Here is a 20,862-nt window from a genome sequence, read left to right as displayed (position 1 = left end):
TTTAGGGGTTTAAAAATGCCCTTAGTCAGAATGCAACGTACAGATTCCAAGTGCTGTTAATTTGCAATGTATACTTTTTAAAAGTTCACTTCCGAATAAACTGCACAATACTTTTAAATGTATAATACTTTTCATTGTTCTGTAATTGAAATTTGATTTCAGTGTGACTGTAACTTTAATAAAAACTGACAGTAGGCATTTGGTTTAAACTCTTGATAATATGAATAACTGGTCCCTTGAAATTCGTATTAACGAGAATTGACTGAGTATAATAGCATAGTAAAAGAATTCAAAGTACAACCTAATATTATTGTCTGAGTCTACTGGTGGGCATACACCTTTCGATCCAGCAAGGAAAACTGCCAGTCTAATAATAGAAAGCAAGTTTTATCTGAGGCCTTTACGTTTTTAATGCAGTCCTGATCAAAGACTTAGTACTATTGCTGTTGACCATATGAGTTGTATTTGTGTTTGTCTGTTTATTTTAGTGGACATCTAATTACTAATACAATTTACACTGGTTGGTAACATCTGATAGTGCCAACAACTGGTATACATGGTTTCCTGACATTTCGTTTGGATTTATTCCCCCTTTCCAAATAAAATCACATAAGCGCATATGAATTTGGTTTTCCACTAGAAATGAAAACCCACAGAATTGGAGCACCCTGTGAAAGAGTAGTGAATTGTTGGCTCATGCTGAGGTACAGACCCAAGGTTTGGCAGTGGTTTGAGGATATATAGGCAGGAGGAAGACGTGGAGACTGAGATGGGGGGCTCCAGGCCAAGAGGATAATGCTAAAAGGCTGTTTTTATTTGTTAAAAATGGTTTTCACTATATATATATATATATATATATATATATATATATATATATATATATATATATATATATATATATATATATATATATATATATATATAGGAGGCTGTGTGGTCCAGTGGTTAAAGAAAAGGACTTGTAACCAGGAGGTCCCCGGTTCAAATCCCACTCATTGTGTGACCCTGAGCAAATCACTTAACCTCCTTGTGCTCCGTCTTTCGGGTGAGACGTAATTGTAAGTGACTCTGCAGCTGATGCATAGTTCACACACCCGAGTCTCTGTAAGTCACCTTGGATAAAGGCGTCTGCTAAATAAACTAATAATAATAATAATATTGCATGTATATAGCGCTTTTTATACAAACGTATCACAAAGCACTGTACAGTACATAGCAGAAAAAAAGAACAAACCACAATTTTATTTAATTTTTTTTTTTTTTAATTGTTTATTCAGGAAAGCTATATGAGCTACACTTAGCTCGTTTACAACGACGTTCTGATGAGAACAGCACCAGGTTACAGTTTTCATGAGAAAAAAATATATATATATGTATGTATGCATATGTATGTGTGTATGTGTGTGTGTATATATATATATATATATATATATATATATATAATATATATATATATATATATATATATAAACACACATGACAGTACAACACATAGTATACATTAAAATTATGCAGTACATACACAAGGCTTTGTCAAGTACTGAAGCATCGTTTGTTTGTTTTTTAATTACAGTGTGAGGTGTCTGATCTAAGTGCAGCAGGTAAACGGTTCCAGTCAGAGACAGCAGCAAAAGCTAAATATTTTCTACCCGCAGCACTTTTTACAGTAGGTGTTATAATATATTTACATTTATACAGCATGTCACACATACAATTGCCACAGTCAGACCATTTAAATAACAGTATACACATAATAATACAAAAGCAGCCATTTTAAAGTTACATTAAAACCTACTGCGATAAGAAAGCCATTTTATAAAAGTGCATTTTTAGTCTTGACTTGAAAGGAGGCTGTGTGGTCCAGTGGTTAAAGAAAAGGGCTTGTAACCAGGAGGTCCCCGGTTCAAATCCCACCTCAATCACTGACTCATTGTGTGACCCTGAGCAAGTCACTTAACCTCCTTGTGCTCCGTCTTTCGGGTGAGACGTAATTGTAAGTGACTCTGCAGCTGATGCATAGTTCACACACCCTAGTCTCTGTAAGTCGCCTTGGATAAAGGCATCTGCTAAATAAAGGTGTAACGGTCCCAGCTTCCCTGACAAACGAAGACACTTGGTGCGCCCAGTACTCAGTGCACTCGGTATGCACGGTGCACGTGGAATTCGACGCACGAAGCGCTCTGTGCGTGCGGCACACACGGTATTCGGTGCACGTGGTTCACTCGATACTCGGTGCATGCAGCGCTTGAGAGAGGTGGGGCGCACGGTATTCGCTCGAGAGAGGTGGAGCGCACAGTACCCCATACAATCGGTGCGCATGGTGCTTACGACCAAGTGCGCACGGTACTGTCACTCAACCACTCAATCAATCAATCAAACAATCCATTTTATTTTTATATAGCGCCTTTTGCAACAGGTCGCCACAAAGAGCTTTACAAAGGCAAAAACAATACATATTACTGAACAACAGTAGCATTTAAAAAAAGAACAGAATAAAAGCAAAACAGAATATATAAGCTGTATTATAAAAATATGATTTTAATCTATGCTCTTGCCTCTTGACCCGAGTTAAAGTTCTAGCTGCTGCATTTTGTACAAATTGAAGACGAGAAATAATCTTGTGGTCACTAGGTGCTCATGGTACCCGGTGCGTCTTGTAACATGGACGCATAGCACCAGCATTGTTACTGGAGACACACCTGTAACTCTGACCATAACGAGCCTACCGTGGTTCCACGCCTGCATGTCCTGCAAGGCAAACATGACGCATAATGATGGGCACTCTCTCTGCGTGTGGTGCCTAGGTGTCCAACATGCCACTGAGGCCATCAAGGACGAGGACTTTTTCAACATCTGCAGAGTCACAATAGGCTGAATAGGACCATGGGGATAGACATTCCGTCCACCACGGATTTGCCGTCAGCAGCCCTCGGGGCCCCACCCCCACTCCTCCAATTGTCGCAGAGCCCCTCGCAGGAGATCCCCTGCATTCGAAAGACATCATGGACCTCAAGGCACAGATGGCCCAGGTCCTGTCTAGGCAGCAAGAACCTGCGGCGCCTGTGGAGGTCCCGGCCCAACTACCACCCGCACCAGCTCCAGTTCCTGGGTCTCCCATGGGAGCCCAGGCCGAGCCGAAATCGCAGTCTTTGATGGCGGAGGAGGACACGCTGTCTATAGCGGCCTCCTGGGGTGAGGACTCCTTCCCCACGGAGATGGAGAGGGAGAGGATCCGACACTGTCGACCGAGGCAGAACCTAGCTCCAAGGTTGCTTCGGGGGCTAGTTTGCCACCATTGTCCAGCTCCATGTCGACATTGATGGGACGCACTGCAACCTTTTTGTAGGTCCCCTGGATGACACCGACAGAGCCCCGCCGGTCCGTGTTTCGAACGCAGGCAGTGGCTCCCCGACCGTAGTCCTTTCCACCATTCCCTGACTTTATGGAGGAGGTGCGCTCCTCTTGGGATCGACCGGTGTCAGTGCTGACTGTGTTGAATCAAGCTGTTAAGCCACTGCCACTGCCTTTCACATGAACCAATCTGTGGAACTGGAGTCTTTCCATCCATCTCCGTTTTCATCGGAGGAGGATAGGAGATTGAACTTCCTCTGCCCAGTATGGGCCCTGAGATGTTACGTGGATAGAACAAGAGCTCTGCATCATTCTGACCAGCTCTGTTTGTCATGGTTTACAGACCCTAGGACAGCCCCTCTGAAAACTGAGACTGTCCCACTGGATTGTGGATACAGTCTCTGCGGCGTATGACAGTGCTGGCTTACCCCTACCTGGGAGAGTAGCTGCGCACTCCACTAGAGGGTAGGCTACATCTTGGGCCCTCTTCAGAGGGGCCTCACTGTCTGATATATGTACGGTGGCTAGCTGGGATACGCTGCATACATTCTCCGGGTTCTACCACTTGAATGTGGTAGATCCTTCTTTGCCTTCAATAGGCACAAGGGTTATTGAGGTTGCACGCTCGCACCGCTAACCTAGGGTTAAGCGGTTCTGATGCTGCCGTTCCTTCTCCGTCACGACGGCTCTGGTATACATTTACCATACGTAATGTTTTGGTGGTCGTCTTCGAATTGAAAGGGAATGATAGGTTACTTACCGTTATCCTGGTTCCCTGAAAGAGTGAGGTCGCATCGGTCGCCCTCACGGCTTCGATGCAAAAAGAGAACATGACTTCCGTAGTTTGACTATTTAACCCCTCTGTAGGCGGGACAGAGGGCGTCACCCCAGGAAGGGGCCTATCGGCAGCTCTGGTATAGAGAGCTCAGAAAATACCTACCAATAGGCAGGCATGTCCCATATGTAATGTTTTGGTGGTCGTCTTCTCTTTCAGGGAACCAGGGTTACGGTAAGTAACCTAACGTTTTCCCCATTGTCTACAAATGCAGTCCATTAGACAGATATGAAATACCTGTACATTAGAGTTGGCTGTGGTGTTAGTGAACTGATTGATTACATCTGTTCTGTTCAGGCGGGTACAGTAGTTTAAATTTTAGCTACCTTTATATCCTCTCCTATATGTTGTGAAGATGAAGGAGCATGTCTGGTATCTGTATTAGGGCAGCAATCCATTTCATCACTTAAGAATCAAAGACATGACTGTGAATCCTTCTTGCTGCCTTGAAACACTGTGCTTTAGCATACTGAGTTTATGAGGTATATCATTTGTCAAGGCACCGACTAGACGGGAGGCATGCCTTGACTTAGTATTTTCAAATAATGAAGACAGAATAACTAAAACAGAGGTCAGAGAGCCATTGGCAAACAGAGGTCAGAGAGCCATTGGCAAACTCAGACCACAACATGGTTTCAGTTGAAATATTTTTAAAAACCCCAAAAGTATTGACTAAAGCTAAGGTTTACAATTTTAGAAAAGCAAACTATGAAGGTATGAAACAGAGACTAACAGAAGTAGATTGGAGTAAAATAGAGAAAACATCCACAGAAAAAGGATGGCTGTTTTTTAAAAATGTAGTACTAGAGGCACAAAACAATTACATCCCAAAAGTAGACAAATCTAAATCTAAAACAAAATGGCCAAAATGGTTTAATAGATCAATTTTAAAAAAAGGCACTTTACAGAGCATTTAAAAGGGACCAAAAACAAAGTACACAGAAAGAGTACTTGGAACTGCAAACACAAGTCAAAAAGGAAGTTAGAAAGGCAGAGAGAGATAGAAATCAATATTGCTAAGGGGGCTAAAACCAATTCCAAAATATTTTTCCAATATTATAACAGCAAGAGAACATTCAAAGAGGAGGTTAAATGTCTAAGACACAAATGGCAAAATCATAGATGAAGAAAAAAAAATAGCAAATATATTAAATGAATTTTTAAAAAGGAGGACACGGACAACATGCCCGACATGTCAACCTGTTCCTATCCAATTTTAAATAACTTTAGCATAACAGAGGCAGAAGTGTTAAAGGGACTAGGAGCTCTTAAAATAAACAAATCCCCTGGACCAGATGAGATCCTCCCAATAGTACTCAAAGAAATGAAAGAAGTTATTTACAAACCACTAACCAAGATCATGCAACAGTCTCTTGACACAGGACAGGGGTTGTACCGACAGACTGGAAAATAGCAAACGTAATACCGATCCACAAAAAGGGAGACAAAACCGGACCAGATAACTACAGACCAATAAGCCTGACTTCTATTATATGTAAACTTATGGAAACTATAATGAGATCTAAAATGGAAAATTACCTATATGGTAACAATATCCTGGGAGACAGCCAGCATGGTTTTAGGAAAGGGAGATCGTGTCTAACTAACCTACTTGACTTTTTTGAGGATGCAACATTGAAAATGGATAACTGCAATGCATACGACATGGTCTATTTAGATTTCCAGGAAGCTTTTGACAAAGTCCCGCATAAAAGATTAATTCTCAAACTGAACGCAGTAGGGATTCAAGGAAATGCTTGCACATGGATTAGGGAGTGGTTAACAGGTAGAAAACAGAAAGTACTGATTAGAGGAGAAACCTCAAAATGGAGTGAGGTAACCAGTGGTGTACCACAGGGATCAGTATTAGGTCCTCTGCTATTCCTAATCAACATTAATGATTTAGATTCTGGTATAGTAAGCAAACTTGTTAAATTTGCAGACGACACAAAATTAGGAGGAGTGACAAACACTTTTGAAGCAGCAAAGGTCATTCAAAATGATCTAGACAGCATTCAGAATTGGGCAGACACATGGCAAATGAAATTTAATAGAGAAAAGTGTAAAGCATTGCATGCGGGCAGTAAAAATGTGCATTATAAATATCATATGGGAGATAGTGAAATTGAAGAAGGAATCTATGAAAAAGACCTAGGAGTTTATGTTGACTCAGAAATGTCTTCATCTAGACAATGTGGGGAAGCTATAAAAAAGGCTAACAAGATGCTCGGATATATTGTGAGAAGTGTTGAATTTAAATCAAGTAATGTTAAAACTCTACAATGCATTAGCAAGACCTCACCTAGAATATTGTGTTCAGTTCTGGTCACCTCATTACAAAAAGGATATTGCTGCTCTAGAAAGAGTGCAAAGAAGAGCAACCAGAATTATCCCGGGTTTAAAAGGCATGTCGTATGCAGACAGGCTTAAAGAATTGAATCTATTCAGTCTTGAACAAAGAAGACTACGCGGCGATCTGATTCAAGCATTCAAAATCCTAAAAGGTATAGACAATATCAACCCAGGGGACTACTTTGACCTGAAAAAAGAAACAAGGACCAGGAGTCACAAATGGAGATTAGATAAAGGGGCATTCAGAACAGAAAATAGGAGGCACTTTTTTACATAGAGAATTGTGAGGGTCTGGAACCAACTCCCCAGTAATGTTGTTGAAGCTGACACCCTGGGATCCTTCAAGAATCTGCTTGATGAGATTCTGGGATCAATAAGCTACTAACAACCAAACGAGCAAGATGGGCTGAATGGCCTCCTCTCGTTTGTAAACTTTCTTATGTTCTTATGTTCTTATGTTCTTATTTGTTTTATAGTTTCCCCAAGAACAGTATTATAGTAGAAAATAGTAGGAAAAGAAGAATTTAAAATGGTGAATTTTACAGTACATTGCTCATCTTTCCCACAGCAATCTAGTGAATTTGGAGTTTCAGAAAGACAGTTCATTACACAGCTTAAACCAAAAAAGCAGTGAACTATGACAGTCTTGCTTTGTAATGTCTCAGTGAGGAAAGTGAATGATTTTGATAATTGGGTTGAGGCATGCATAGCCTGCATAATATTGAGATAGGTGCTGAAATGGTGACTTATGGTAGAGTCAAAGTAATTGGGGATTGATTGTCTGATCATACTTACACATTTTTACTTTCTATATTATTATATCAGTGTTCATAGTGGCTGAGCTGTATGTTTCAATTAACTTTAATCAACGATAAGAATTATTTCCATATTTATTTCTTATAATATTGTGATGACGTCAAGACTAACAGTAACATGAATAATAAAGAATGAAGGGTTGTGTTTTCCATGCTAATATTAAAGATTATAAAGAGCATGTTGTTCAATATATCATTTGGTCTGTTCTTTTTCTAGACGTATCCTACATGATAACATTCAGGGCATATCAAAATGGAAATAACCCAAGCTGTACCTGGCGTGCAAACCTTGTGAGATTAATAAAGATGTGTTTGCCACCTGAAGTTAATAAACACAAACGTCTTCACCAGCTTCCCCTCTGAACAGCTGTACAAATCAATACGACGTGAACATTTCAGATTATTTACATTTTCTTTATTTAATGAGGAGAAAGAAAAAATGAATTCAAATTCAAAATGTTGCAACAATGCACACAAGCAGGGGCGCCATTTTTTTTTGGGGGGGGGGGGGGCAAGCTTGCCAAGGGGCCCCCCAAATGGCAGTTTCTGTGAGAAGTTAAAAGACTTAAAGGAAAGTGTTTGTGCTTCGGGACATCAAAAGTGCAGAGACTAGCCTGACAATGTATTTATTATTATTATTTTTCTTAAGCCAGTTTTGTACTATGTCAGCCAATCATGTTTAAGTTAATTACATTTTCAAAATATGTTTCTGGATTAAAGTTCACATTATGCATAGCAGGATATTAGATTATTTTGTTTAAAAAAAAACAAAAAAACACCAAGAATGACAACGGTTGTATCAGTCTTGAAGTCCACAAGGCTATCTCAAGGACATTTCCTCTTGCCTTGGCCTTTGGGGTCTTATTTTGGATTTCAGAGGAAGGGATAGTTTAAGGAGTTGTAATATTAATAATAAAATCCATACAACCTGAGTAGGAAGTTAAATTTACTTTTGTCTTTTCTTTCTAAATTACGTTGATGTGAAATTAGTGATGACCTTGACTCTGTCTAAGAGGTTCCTATCCTGCACTGGAATGTTATTGTCCTTATTGCTATTTTGTCTGATGGGTAATAAAGGCTTTTTCACATATGGTTAATTTCTAAACTAACAAAATTGAGCTCACTTGGAAACGAACTCTGGAGGAAAATAACTCAGTTTTTTTTGTATGTGCAAAAGAACTCGGTTCACTTCAAAAGGACTTTTTGCTGGTTCACTTCGATATTTTTACTGAACTGACTGTGCTTTCTCATTGCACTGAAACAAACAACCCAAACTCAGTCCTTTTGCTCAAACGGACTGAGACCACCGCTTGAGAATGACACGATTAAAACAAACTCTGAATGGGACTGAGTTCTTGTGGAGCATTCCCATATGCTTCCAAAACTATCCGAACTGCACTCAGTTTTGAAAACAAAACAGCCTAAAGAAACCAAGTGTGAATGCACCCTAAGTGAAAAAGATTAATACAAACGGTTTGTCATGTTAAAATGACAAACTTAAATGAGAAAGGAGATGAGCAGGTAGTCCTATATCATGCCTGACCATATACATGATGCACACATCTTTCATGGTCACAATTAATTGATTTACAAATCAGCATGATCTTATGCCTTGATAAACAATTTCATTAATTTACCACAAAAAATGATGAATACCAGCAGCAATGAATGCTCTTAATCATGTATCTTCTGATGTTTATTTATTTTAAATTTGCAATCGTCCATTGTTTTTTACCCAATTTTTTACCCATTTTTAAGCCTGGCTCACCGCTGCAACCCCCGCGCTGACTCGGGAGAGACAAAGATGAACACACGTGTCCTCCGATACGTGTGTCATCAACCGCCCACTTCTTTTCACTCTGCAGGCCCGCCATGCAACTACCTCAGAGCTACAGTGTTGGAGGAACACGCAGCTCTGGGCCGCTTGCAGGCAGACCCGTAGGTGCCTGGCCAGTCTACACGGGTCGCTGGTATGGGGTGAGCCGAGGACCCTGGCCGACCTAAGCCCTTCCCACCCTGGGTGGCACTCGGCCAATTATGCGCCGCCCCCTGGGAACTCCCATCCACGGCCGACAGTGGAATAACCTGGACTCGAACTGGCGACTTCCAGGCTATAGGGCGGAGTGCCTTTACTGGATGTGCCACTCGGGAGCCCCCTGATTTGTTTTTAACAGGTTATACTTGACATACTGTAGGGAAAATAATGAGAGATTGGAGGTATGTGTCACAAGAGCAGTTTTGGCTGACATCTTCATGCCTTACCACAGTACCTGTCTATAATTATTCAATAGCACGATTCCGGTGGTGTTGCAGAGTCATTTACTGCTGTGAATGTTACGCCTAAACCAACCTTTAGTAATGTCTGTCTTGGGTCACCAAGTGGGTCAACAGCTTCTCTCTGGCATAACATGAACTTCCTGAAGAGCAACTGTGGCTCATTCAGCCGTCACGTTCATTTATTATGAAATCCCAGTGCCAAATACACCATGTTCCCTGTAATGCATTACCAATTATGTGTTCATCTCTGTAAATATTTCTTTTTTCTCCCCCTCAGGAGTATTATTCACACATCTCCTGCCTCAAACGGACGAGAATGTTTTGGTGAATTTAAGACTTTACAATAACAGATGGAAAAGACAGGACTGGTCCTCTCCAAAGTCAGTGGATAATAACAGAGCCAGTCAAGACCAGGACACATCAGACCCTTGGAGGCTCCCAGACTTTCCTACAGAAGAGGACAATGACAATAACACTCAAGTCGAGGTAAGGTGCTCTTCAGTATGTTGTCAATGAAGCCAACTGCACATGCACATAAGAAGACATGGCAAGAAAAATTATTGATTGGTTATATAGTATGCAAGGTGTATATATTTTACATTTTTTGATAAGAATTTCAAACAAAACGATGGAACAGCAATAGGATCTAAATTAGGAATGCATTTTGCCAGTACATACATGGGAAAATGGGGAGAACAATTACTTAGAAAATCGGAAAGAGAACCTTTAGAATACATTTTTGGGGGTTGGACACATGGAGAAGAATCTCTTTTCCAGTTTCACGGTAATATAAAATAAAATAAAAAAAAGAAATATTAAAAAATGATAAAATAATTCAGAACCACCTTTCATTAATTAGAAATAAGAAAATGAGTGAACCAATAGTAAAGCACTTCACCAGTCAAGGACATGACATAATGATGTAAAGTTTGTAGTATTAGAACAGCTAAAATTAGACAATGCAACATATAGAAGAATAAAAGAAAGTAAATGGATAAATAGACCAAACACGATTATGTTAGCGGGACTCAACAGAAAAGAATGAGCTAATTAATAATAAACTCCAATAAATATATAACATTTAAATAAATAAATAAATAAACAAAATTCATTCAAAAGTTGTGCATGCCGATGCGCTGGGAAGGCCAAATAAAGGCTGATCCTCAGAGCCAGCATTGCATGATGATATAAATATAAGTTATAAACTAATGTTAATTAGAATGAATACAGATTTAAAGATAGAAGTAAAAACGATGTCACAATATATAGAACACCATTACATTATATAAGAATAAATCATGGATTTGAATATAAACAATAACAAGCAGTTGTCATGCCGTCAAAAACCTATAAATACCTCCAATGTTTTGATTCAAACACTTGCTCCCTTGAGAAAGATAAGTACAACATATCAAAACGCTGGGCAGCTGGCTCTTTGAGCTAAAACCAGTGGACCAGTTTAAGTTGTAATGTTATAATACCTTATTTGAATTCAAAATCATGTTTTGAATTCAAACCTACAGGATTTATTCAGCGATGGTGAAGATAAACCACTTGTCCAGTATTTAGTTTACGACTATTTTTAAAAGCATTCTTTGCCAGTGGGGGAGTTCGTGACAAGAAACCAAGCAGACACAGAGGATGGCTTTGGACCCCCCTGTATATTTTCAATTTCTGTTAATTTCATAAACAGAATGATATGACCCAACCTGATGCTACAGTTATTTTGTGTTTGTTTGTGGATAAGAAGAATTACAGGTATGTTACGTAAACAGTTATAGCAACATGTCGGGGTGTGTAACACTATATTTTTCTGAACCCTGCTACTTACTCTCTGAGTAGTGATGTTCTAGATCAGTGGTGCACAACTTTTTTGCTGGCTGGGCCAGATTGAAAACTTAACTCACTTCAGAGGGCCACTAATACAGTAAAAGGTTTTTTTTTTTTTTGTTTTTTTTTTAAGAGTCAGTCAATGACAGTTTTGTTGTATAACACAGGAGATCAAAATATAAATGTTTGTTAACGGGTTAATTTATTTTAAGCTTTCTACAAAAACAAAATACAATTACTCATGGTATTTTTATGTAACACAACATTTTGGAATGATTGCTTCATTTCAGAGAACCTGTGGGTGTTTGACAGCAGCATGTAGAAATAGCTTGACTGAACAAAACAAGGTGTTACTTACCAGTTGGATGCTCTGTTAATGGGACGTGTTGCACTGCTTCTGGGGTACCAATTTAGGAATGCAAGGCTCTATATTTGATGTTGCCAGCCACATAACAGCTTGAAGATTATTGTCAGAAATCCAATTGCGCTGCTTCGATTTATTGAGACTAAGTATTGAAAAGGCATGCTCACAAAGGAAAGTGCTTATAAACAGACTAGTGAACTTCATGGCCCAATGTTGCATTTTCTGAAATTTTTCAGAATCCAGGCAATTGTAGAAATTGAGGAGATTTCATTCATGGAATTTGCTGTGAAGCGAGTCACTGCATTGCAGGTCGATAAGTTCAAGTTGAATACTTGATTCCACAGCTTGAGGATCAGCTGAAAATAGGTCAACAAACAACTTAATTTTATCTTTATCCCTCCGAAAGTCTGAGAATCGCTGCTGAAATGAATGCTGAAGCATCTCCGCTTCAGAATAGGGCACAGAGTCACAGTTATGATCAGAAAACATCTGCTGGCAGGTAGGAAAGTGAGAGAGGTCACCTTGTTGCATTTGCATATGGAATAGCAAATGCACTGGGGCAGCAGTGTGGAGTAGTGGTTAGGGCTCTGGACTCTTGACCGGAGGGTTATGGGTTCAATCCCAGGTGGGGGACACTGCTGCTGTACCCTTGAGCAAGGTACTTTACTTAAATTGCTCCAGTTAAAAAAAAAAAAAAAACCCAGCTGTATAAATGGGTAATTGCATGTAAAAATAATGTGTAAAAAAGAATGTAATTGTATGTAAAAATAATGTGATTTCTTGTAACAATTGTAAGTCGCCCTGGATGAGGGCATCTGCTAAGAAGTAAATTAGTTTCAAATGTTTCAAATGTGATTTGGTTGGCAAGGTCACAAACAAGTTGTTCCTTTCCTTGAAGCTGGACATTCACATAGTTCAGATGGGCAGTAAGGTCAGTAAGGAAAGCGAGATCACAGAGCCAATCGAACATAGCAAATTCCCTGCTTGATTGGTTTACCTGTCATTTTTGCAAAGATGTACATCCTGAAGAACCAATGCACGCACTGTGAATGTAAAAATCTAACTTCAGGCATGAACCAATCACAATGGGGAGTTCTTCGTTTAGCTCCTACCTCCGGTGCTAAGGAAGTGGCAGGTGTGTATATTTGAACACAGAAAGAAAGTAGACCTGTTTATCGGAGTTATTATATGAATAAAGCGGCTGTTCTGTAAAATTGGTAAATAAAACTATTTTGTGGAAAATTCTATGTAAAAAAAAGATCAGGTATTGTGGGCCACAGAATGCTTCTCTGCAGGCTGTATGTTGTGCACTGCTGTTCTAGATTATTGTACTGATCATATCTTACTTGTAAAGTTGATACGTCCATATCACATTGCATCGCTGCATAGACCTGTGGCTTAGCGTGTTAATTGCCTCTTTACTCTTGGTTAGTCATATCACCACATCATAAATAGAAAGATTTACACAATTGGCACATTTTTTTATTTTAAGAACGAAAGAAACCCAGTAAATAATAATTCCAGCAGTATTCCCAGTCATGTGTAAAATATTGGCTGTAGTTTGAAAACTAATGAGCGTGAGCTGTAATCTGCAGTGCCCCTTACTCTATTGAAGAGTACTGAGGACAATGGTGACTACTTCTGAAGTGAAAGCCAAGATAAGGCTGAGTGATGTAGACGCCAGGAATGTTTCTGATGTTGTTGTTGAGTGGGTGGTTGCCACAGTAGTGGTTAGTGAATTAGGCATGCTTTATTATCAGTGTTGTGTGAAAAAGACATTTGTAGATCTGTAAGCTTATACCCCACTAAACAATACTCTCTTTGGCAAATCCTTTGGGCAAGATTTAATTTTGACACTTTTAGTTCACATATATTTCTGAAGTACATTTAGTCCAGAAATTATCAGAGTTATAAAAGATTCTTCAGATTTTTAGTTGCCTTATAATAAAGAGGACTAAGGATGAAGCCGTTTCTGGCATTTAAAGATAATAAATCAGTACCTTGACGTTGGCTCTTAAGTTTTAACTCTTGTCATTGGACATCAGACACCACAGCATTTTAGTGACCTCAGTTGAAATGTAAAATAGCTGCTCACTCAGTTTGTTAAAGGCCATTTGATAATGACATCAAATTAGAGAGTCTCGGGGTGTGACTTCCAAGTGCTGTGCCCAAAACCCAGGTTTGTTCTTTTTGGAAGAATCCTAGATGCTAAAGAAATGCTTTAGAAAAAGCAAGCACAATACAGAACATGATGCCCTTAACAGCCTCTTTTGCAAACAATTTTACAGGTATCATTTAAAAATAACAGAACCCCTTTTTCTACATTCTGAAGCACTGAGATGGAGCTACCCAATAAAAAACCTGGAATTAAATGAATAGGGAATTCCACAATTAGCTTTGTCAGGGATCCGCTTTTATTGTAAGCCAAGGGCTCTGAGCAGTGTTTTAATGTAACCTAACTAACTTTCTCTGTAACTTTTATTACTGACCTCATGGAACATTGGGCACTACCCCAGCAGAGCAAGATTCCGCATTGCAAGTCAGGCTGCTAATGTTAACAAAAATCTGTATCACTTTATTTATTGCATTAGTCAGCAAAAAACCTTTTGAAAACAAAGTTGCTGGATTGCAAAATTAAAAGAGGCCCTTATCAGGTGTCTGTTTTTATAACATTTTTCTAAAGTTTAAAGTTAATTAACATTTGTTATCATATTATTCCTAGTATGTAATAGCTATCACTGAAGGTGTGGGTTGTGGGTTTAGATTTATACATTTATGAATGTTAAAGTTATATATCTGAGAATATGTTTGTATTATAATATTGCATGTATGATATTTAAAATTCAATACAAATATGTATGTGTAACACTGCTCAAGGTCGCATAGTCTTTGTGAGTGGAACGTATTAAAACCTTTTTTATATACAAATGTAGACCGGCACTTTGTTGTGTCATGTCGCCTCATGCAGCACCTGTTGTGAATGAGCCTTACTCCCCTGTGGCAATGTGCCCCGCCCCTGTGTGCATTTCTGTGTTATATGTTGCGTATATAGATATTGCTGCACGGGATATAAATGGGTGTGTGTAGCACGAGTTATTTAAAATGTATAATTGTATTTAGGCACAGGGATTGCACTTAACTTCACGTGCACTTAAGTATTTAATATGTGAGCACAGGGTTTTCACAGATTAGTTCACGTGCTGGGATTCAGGTGAATAATTAATTGGTAATTGAATCCCAGCACAATTGTATATATAGATGCACGTTTCATTCACTTGGGGTTGTGTGTTCAGGGCAAAGGAACGGGAGAGAGTGAGAAGAGAAAATATTAATAAGCAATTGCTACGTGGTGCTGGAGGACCAGCACGGTACGTGTTTGTTTAGTGTTCGTCCCTGTTTGTTAGTGTCTGTTCGTTTTGTTTGTCTATTTATTTTGGCAGCAAGTACCGTATTATGTTTTTGTTCAGCATTTTATTTTCTGTGTATCATTAAACGCACTGAGTGCAGCAGCGTCTTAGTTTCAGTCATCAGTACTGCCTGTCTGTGTGACTCTTTCTGGCCTGACGTCACCCCTGCAGCTAGCCTGTCACATCCCCCTAATTAGAAACAGGACATTCCTGGAAGGTCTTTTCTTTAGAAATGTATCATATGTTGTTGAATAACCTGTTTGTTGTTTTAATCTGATAATTGATTTTAGCGAACTGAAGGATTGATCACCAGACTTTGTATTTTCCCTGACTTTGACCTGCGTGAATGCCGTTAAACCTGCTACAATAGAGTATGCACAACATAGCATATATTGTAAGGAAATGGCTTGAACAAAGGAGAAATTAGCTTTGAATATTATTTTGAGGTGTTAATGCTGCCGTGAACACCTGTATTCTGTTACAAACTATAATTATTGCAAGCAGACAGTTAAATGACAGGTAATAAAACAACAAGAAAGCCACCACACTATGAAGCACTCTACTTCTAATGGAGTGATGTGTCACACAAATATAGGTAATACAGGCCCCTTAAACAACTAATTAAAAGGCTGTACATACAGTACATGTGAGATCAATGTGTGTAGTATTCACTTTGACTTGGAATATAGTGTGTGTTTTATTCCCCCCTAGTATATCCTGTGGAAGACCTAGGTGTCATAAAAGCTGCAACAGTATAAAGGGATCTGGAAAGTTATTATCTTAGAAATAGTTAAATGTTTTCTCCAAAACTTTTATGATGGACGCTTTCAGGCATCAGTGCTCAGATGTTGATCTTTGATCTTTCTTCCTTTTAGTGGCATATAGTAAACAGTTGAAGGTATTTTCTGCCTCGGCTGAATTGGGTCTTGAGTAAGTTTAACAAGTGGGATAGTCAAAGATCTGCCCTTTGTTATGCAGGTGTCAAATCATGAGTGTGCAGAGGCGGGACATAAACCTGAAGGTATTCTCCTTTTCAGTTGAAGGTCTTGGGAGTTTAACCAATGGGAATGTAAAAGATCTGCCCAGGTTTTGCAGCTGTCTAATCATTAGTGAACAGAGACGGGACATAAATATACTAGGGTAAGTGGTTTAATTTAGTTATTTACTTTGGCAAGCAAGAACTGGCTTTCAGAGGGTACGATGAAGGCACAATTCCTCAAATAGAGGTAATTATGTGGAATTACTTTCTCTAATTACTATGCAGAACAGCCGCTATAAGATCATTACCTTTATTAAAAATATGGACGGATTAATCTACAGATAATCCGACAGCCTGTTGAGGTTCTTTCGGTTTAATCCAAGTGGACCCTGCGGTCTACTTCCAGTTGCAGCGTAAATAACAACTTCATGCTGTACCGTATTTAATTTCAATATTCTGTTGACATGCAGCTGTTCGTACCCTGTTTTGTAAAGGGTTTGTTATTGGTAACATTTTTTTTTTTTTAAATAGAGTTTGAGTGCATATTTGTGCAGCCGTCAGGTGATTTGTTGCTGGTGATCGCTTAAATAAAGTTTGCATCCATATGTTTTATTTTTACAACTTGTGAATGAAACCATAGAGTAGCCTAGTTTGGTATATTCATTACTAAATTTAAGTCATTCTATCAATCCAAGAACAATTTGACTGATTCTGCATCTCTGAAAATATCTAGCATAAGTCCTAAGTATTTTTTTTTATTTATTTTTTTTTAATGAGGAAATTGATAATAAGTAAAGATAAAAATACACTGGGTCCTGACTACAGTATTTGCGCTAAACGAGCATGACTGTACAGTACAGTGTTTCAAATGGTTTTGTACATTTGGCATTTCCGTGTTTTTGTTTTATGACGGCTAATCGAGATATTTGTTTTAATTCTATACATTCCATGTTATTTACACTAGAGCATCAGAGTGCTTAGCTATTTGTTTTACGTTAGAAATAAAAACAAATGATTTCTTTGGAAGTTCTTCTGGCTAATGTAATGTAAATAATCGTTTTAAGCCTATTTATTATTTATTTACTTACTCAGTACAGTACAATATGATGCTTTGTTACGCTTGTAAAAAGCTTGAAATGTTAGCTACGATCAGCTGTTCGGTGTGCATTCTGGGAGCTGTAGTTCAAACTGGAGAGCGTTCCTAAGTGATTGTTTTGTTACACGTCCAGTCAGAACTACACAAAAACGGTTACCAAATCGTACAACTGCGCATGTGTAGCATTCGTTTTTTATATTAAAATACACGGTTTTAAAGCTCCCCACCCACAAAAGGCACTAAAGACTACTTAGATTCAGTAACTTGCCAAATGGGAGTAGTAACTGTCCAGTAGTTGTTTTTACCTACAGGTGAATAATAAAAAACGCTCTCCCGGCACCAAACTTACACAAAAAACCACCTGTTTTTAAAAAGTGCTGTAGTTCAAAAACTACTGGACAGAATAACACAAAACTTGTAGAAAAAATTCAGCCTACCAATCAGACCTGAAATCTAAAACGGCAAGCAGGTTGATTGAACTTAAAATAGAGGCTGTAGAAGGGTGGTGGACAATTCACTGACACACAGGAGACAGAACTTTATTTGTAACACCGCTCAGGCATACTGATTTATTTTAGTCCGCAGAGGGCGCTGTTGTCTGTGGCCTGAATACCAGCAACGGTAATCAGGTCCACAGGAATACCAACACAGATAAACAGTTCAATGCGGGTGTACTCACAGGTACTCTGATAATAATAATAATGAATGACAAAAGGTGAAAGAAAAAGGGAAAATAAAACTACAAAATAAAAGTGCTGCTTACAGATCTCCCCTGTTACAGGGGCTTATAATGGAAAGAACATTGCAACCATAACTATGACATATATATCCTTCTATGGGGCTGGAAATTAAGTTCCAATACATAGTAAAATAGATTCCATAGCTTACCAAAAGATATTGGCCAATCATCTGAAACCCTCCACTATAAAACTTGGTTTAAAGCACAACTGTACTTTCCAACATGACAAAGATCCAAAACACACATCCAAATCTACTTCTACTTCGGAATAGCCCGTTCTGGAATGAGTTGAAAAAGGCTGTGCACAAGAGAATTTCAGAATTTGAATGAACTGGAACAATTTTGCTTTGAAGAATGGTCAAAAATCACTAAAGAATCATGACAAAAGCTCATTGACAAATATCCTAATCGTTTAAAAGAGGTTATTATTGCTAAAGGTGCCTCAACTAGATATTAATTTAATTTTCCTTGTCAGGGTATGAATACATTTGAATTAGCATTTTTGGAGTTTTGCAAAAAAAATGCTGAAATAAATAATTGTAGACATATATATATATATATATATATATATATATATATATATATATATATATATATATATATATATATATATATATATATATATATATATATATATGTGTCTACAAGGACAAACACTCTTCACTTGCCAACATACTTTAAAATGTTTGTTGCCCCTTTTAAAACACTGACCCGACACAGGAAATGAAAGTTCAGCATTGTTGCACACTTTTATTTTACAATATAAAATAAAAATAAACCAAACAAAACCTAGCTCTCTTCGAGCACTAACTAAAACACACAGGAACGCCCTTCCTAGCACGGGATGGATACACTATTTACCTGTAAGAAACAAAATGCACTGTTTACAAAAATAAACACAGCACAGTACTTACAAAATGATTGCTCGGACACAGAGTACCACTTTCTGTCTCCTTCTGCTCAGCAGCCCTGACTATACTGGCTGCTGACTTTAAATACATGGCAGCTGGCTTCAATTTACAATACTACCAGCTGCACACCATTAACAATAATACAATTTACGCTGGCAGGGAGGATTTTAACCCTGTCCCTGTCATGCAATAAACATGTTACCTGGCAGGGCTCTTGCCCTGCTACACTATAATGTGTGTGTGTGTGTGTGTATATATATATATATATATATATATATATATATATATATGGCTGTAAGAAAATCGTGGGCTGTGAATTTGTTGCGGAAACCGCAACTTTTAACACAGACCACAACTTTTTATAGTTGCCTCAACATTTAATGTGACTACAATGCTTCTATTATTTATATGTAATTTTGCTGCAAAATAATGCTGAAAAATAAACTGAATCAGGAAAGGCAACGTCGCTCTCACATTGTGTTTTGCTAGTGGGGGATTGGTATGCCTTGTCATCCTCTCTAGCCAAGCAGTGATCTTCTTTCCCATTGCTATGGTTATTTATGTTTTTTTCTTATTGTTGTTTTTGAACAAATGAACAAAAATCCATCTTGAAAGCAAGTATATATACATGCAAACTGTTTATATTTATGACCAAGCCAAAACCACAACTTTAATCCACAGTGGCCGCGACTTCTTGATAAAAAAAAAACCACGATTTTCTTACAGCCTTACAGTAGCCCTTTTATACTCGTTATAAGGTGGAACACAAACAGCACGGTCTTGTAACTATGGCTCCCCACTATAGTGTTATAAAGGATGAGGACTGTATATATATTGCAGTTACAGAAACGGCTATGGTGTGGACCTGATTTTCTTGCCTCTCCTTTTTTTCATTTAATTCTTTATGTCAGTGGTCATCATCCACATGATTGAAGCTGGAGTCTTGCCACATTGGTATTGCAGTTTGGCATCTCGAGCCAACTTGTGGTATTGGGCTTCAGGCTTGCATTACATCAGCTGTCCAGGATTCCATTGAAAATATGCATCTGTTGCTCTGGCCTAGATGATATCCTTAGGAGCCCTAGTAAAGAGCATGCAAATCTGCATGCAATTATATTCCTGAGAAAAGAGCACTTGCAGGTTCTATTAACATTGTACATGTAGAGAGGATCTTGATACCTTCCTCCAGCAAGATACCTATGCTTAATTGCATGAGATTTGAATTAATAACCTGTAAATTCATCGGAACATATACAATACTATGGGCTCTATTAAAAAAAATATTTGCTGATTGTCTTAGGACATCAACTGTCATTTAAAACTAACAGCATCAATACTGATACACAGTAAAATTCATTTTGGTTATACCTTATTTGGTTTTATCTATGAATGTCCATAAAACATGAGAGTCTCAGCAAATAAGGGAGAGCTGACAGGTCTGGAAGTATGATTTGGCAGATTTTCATTTTGAAAATGAGTATGCTGTGTTGAGGACGGTTTTGCTTTGTAAACATAAATACATTAAATATTCATAAGAGACTGTTGTTTGTTTAGAGTTGACTTCAGATAGCATGCATGAGTGTCAACAGCATTTTGTTGTCCATGTTTATTTTATACCAGGTTGTCATGCAGAGATGATTAAAATATAATGCAGGTGGGATATGCGTTAACAATTTATCGAAATGTGTTTAGAATATTCCTTCATGGACAACTGTCCTTAGAGTTAATGACAGGTGTCAGTTGCTCCTTAAGAATCACAATGAATTGGCTATACAACATGTTTATCAATAGAGCTCATTATCGCCTGGCATATTTGGCTCCTGCCAGGTAAAAGGTCCAGATGCATTCATTAATATCTTCGTCCCAGATTTATGTAAATAGTGGTTAACAACCATTGTCTCGTTCA

At 38.3% G+C, this 20,862-nt stretch overlaps 1 protein-coding gene across 1 annotated transcript in view; it reads left to right on the top strand.

Annotated features, from left to right (window-relative positions):
- Positions 1 to 20,862, top strand: part of LOC117435642 (plexin domain-containing protein 2-like) — a 148,757-nt gene that overhangs the window by 39,661 nt on the left and 88,234 nt on the right. The window contains exon 2 of the mRNA XM_034058978.3: positions 9,908 to 10,116. Within this exon, the coding sequence (XP_033914869.2) occupies positions 9,908 to 10,116 (209 nt within the window). The remainder of the gene's footprint in view (positions 1 to 9,907; positions 10,117 to 20,862) is intronic.

This window comes from Acipenser ruthenus, chromosome 3 (genome assembly GCF_902713425.1).
Source record: "Acipenser ruthenus chromosome 3, fAciRut3.2 maternal haplotype, whole genome shotgun sequence".
NCBI lineage: Eukaryota > Metazoa > Chordata > Actinopteri > Acipenseriformes > Acipenseridae > Acipenser > Acipenser ruthenus.
Note: the sequence above shows the minus strand (reverse complement) of the source record. Positions and strands in the feature narration are given on the sequence as shown.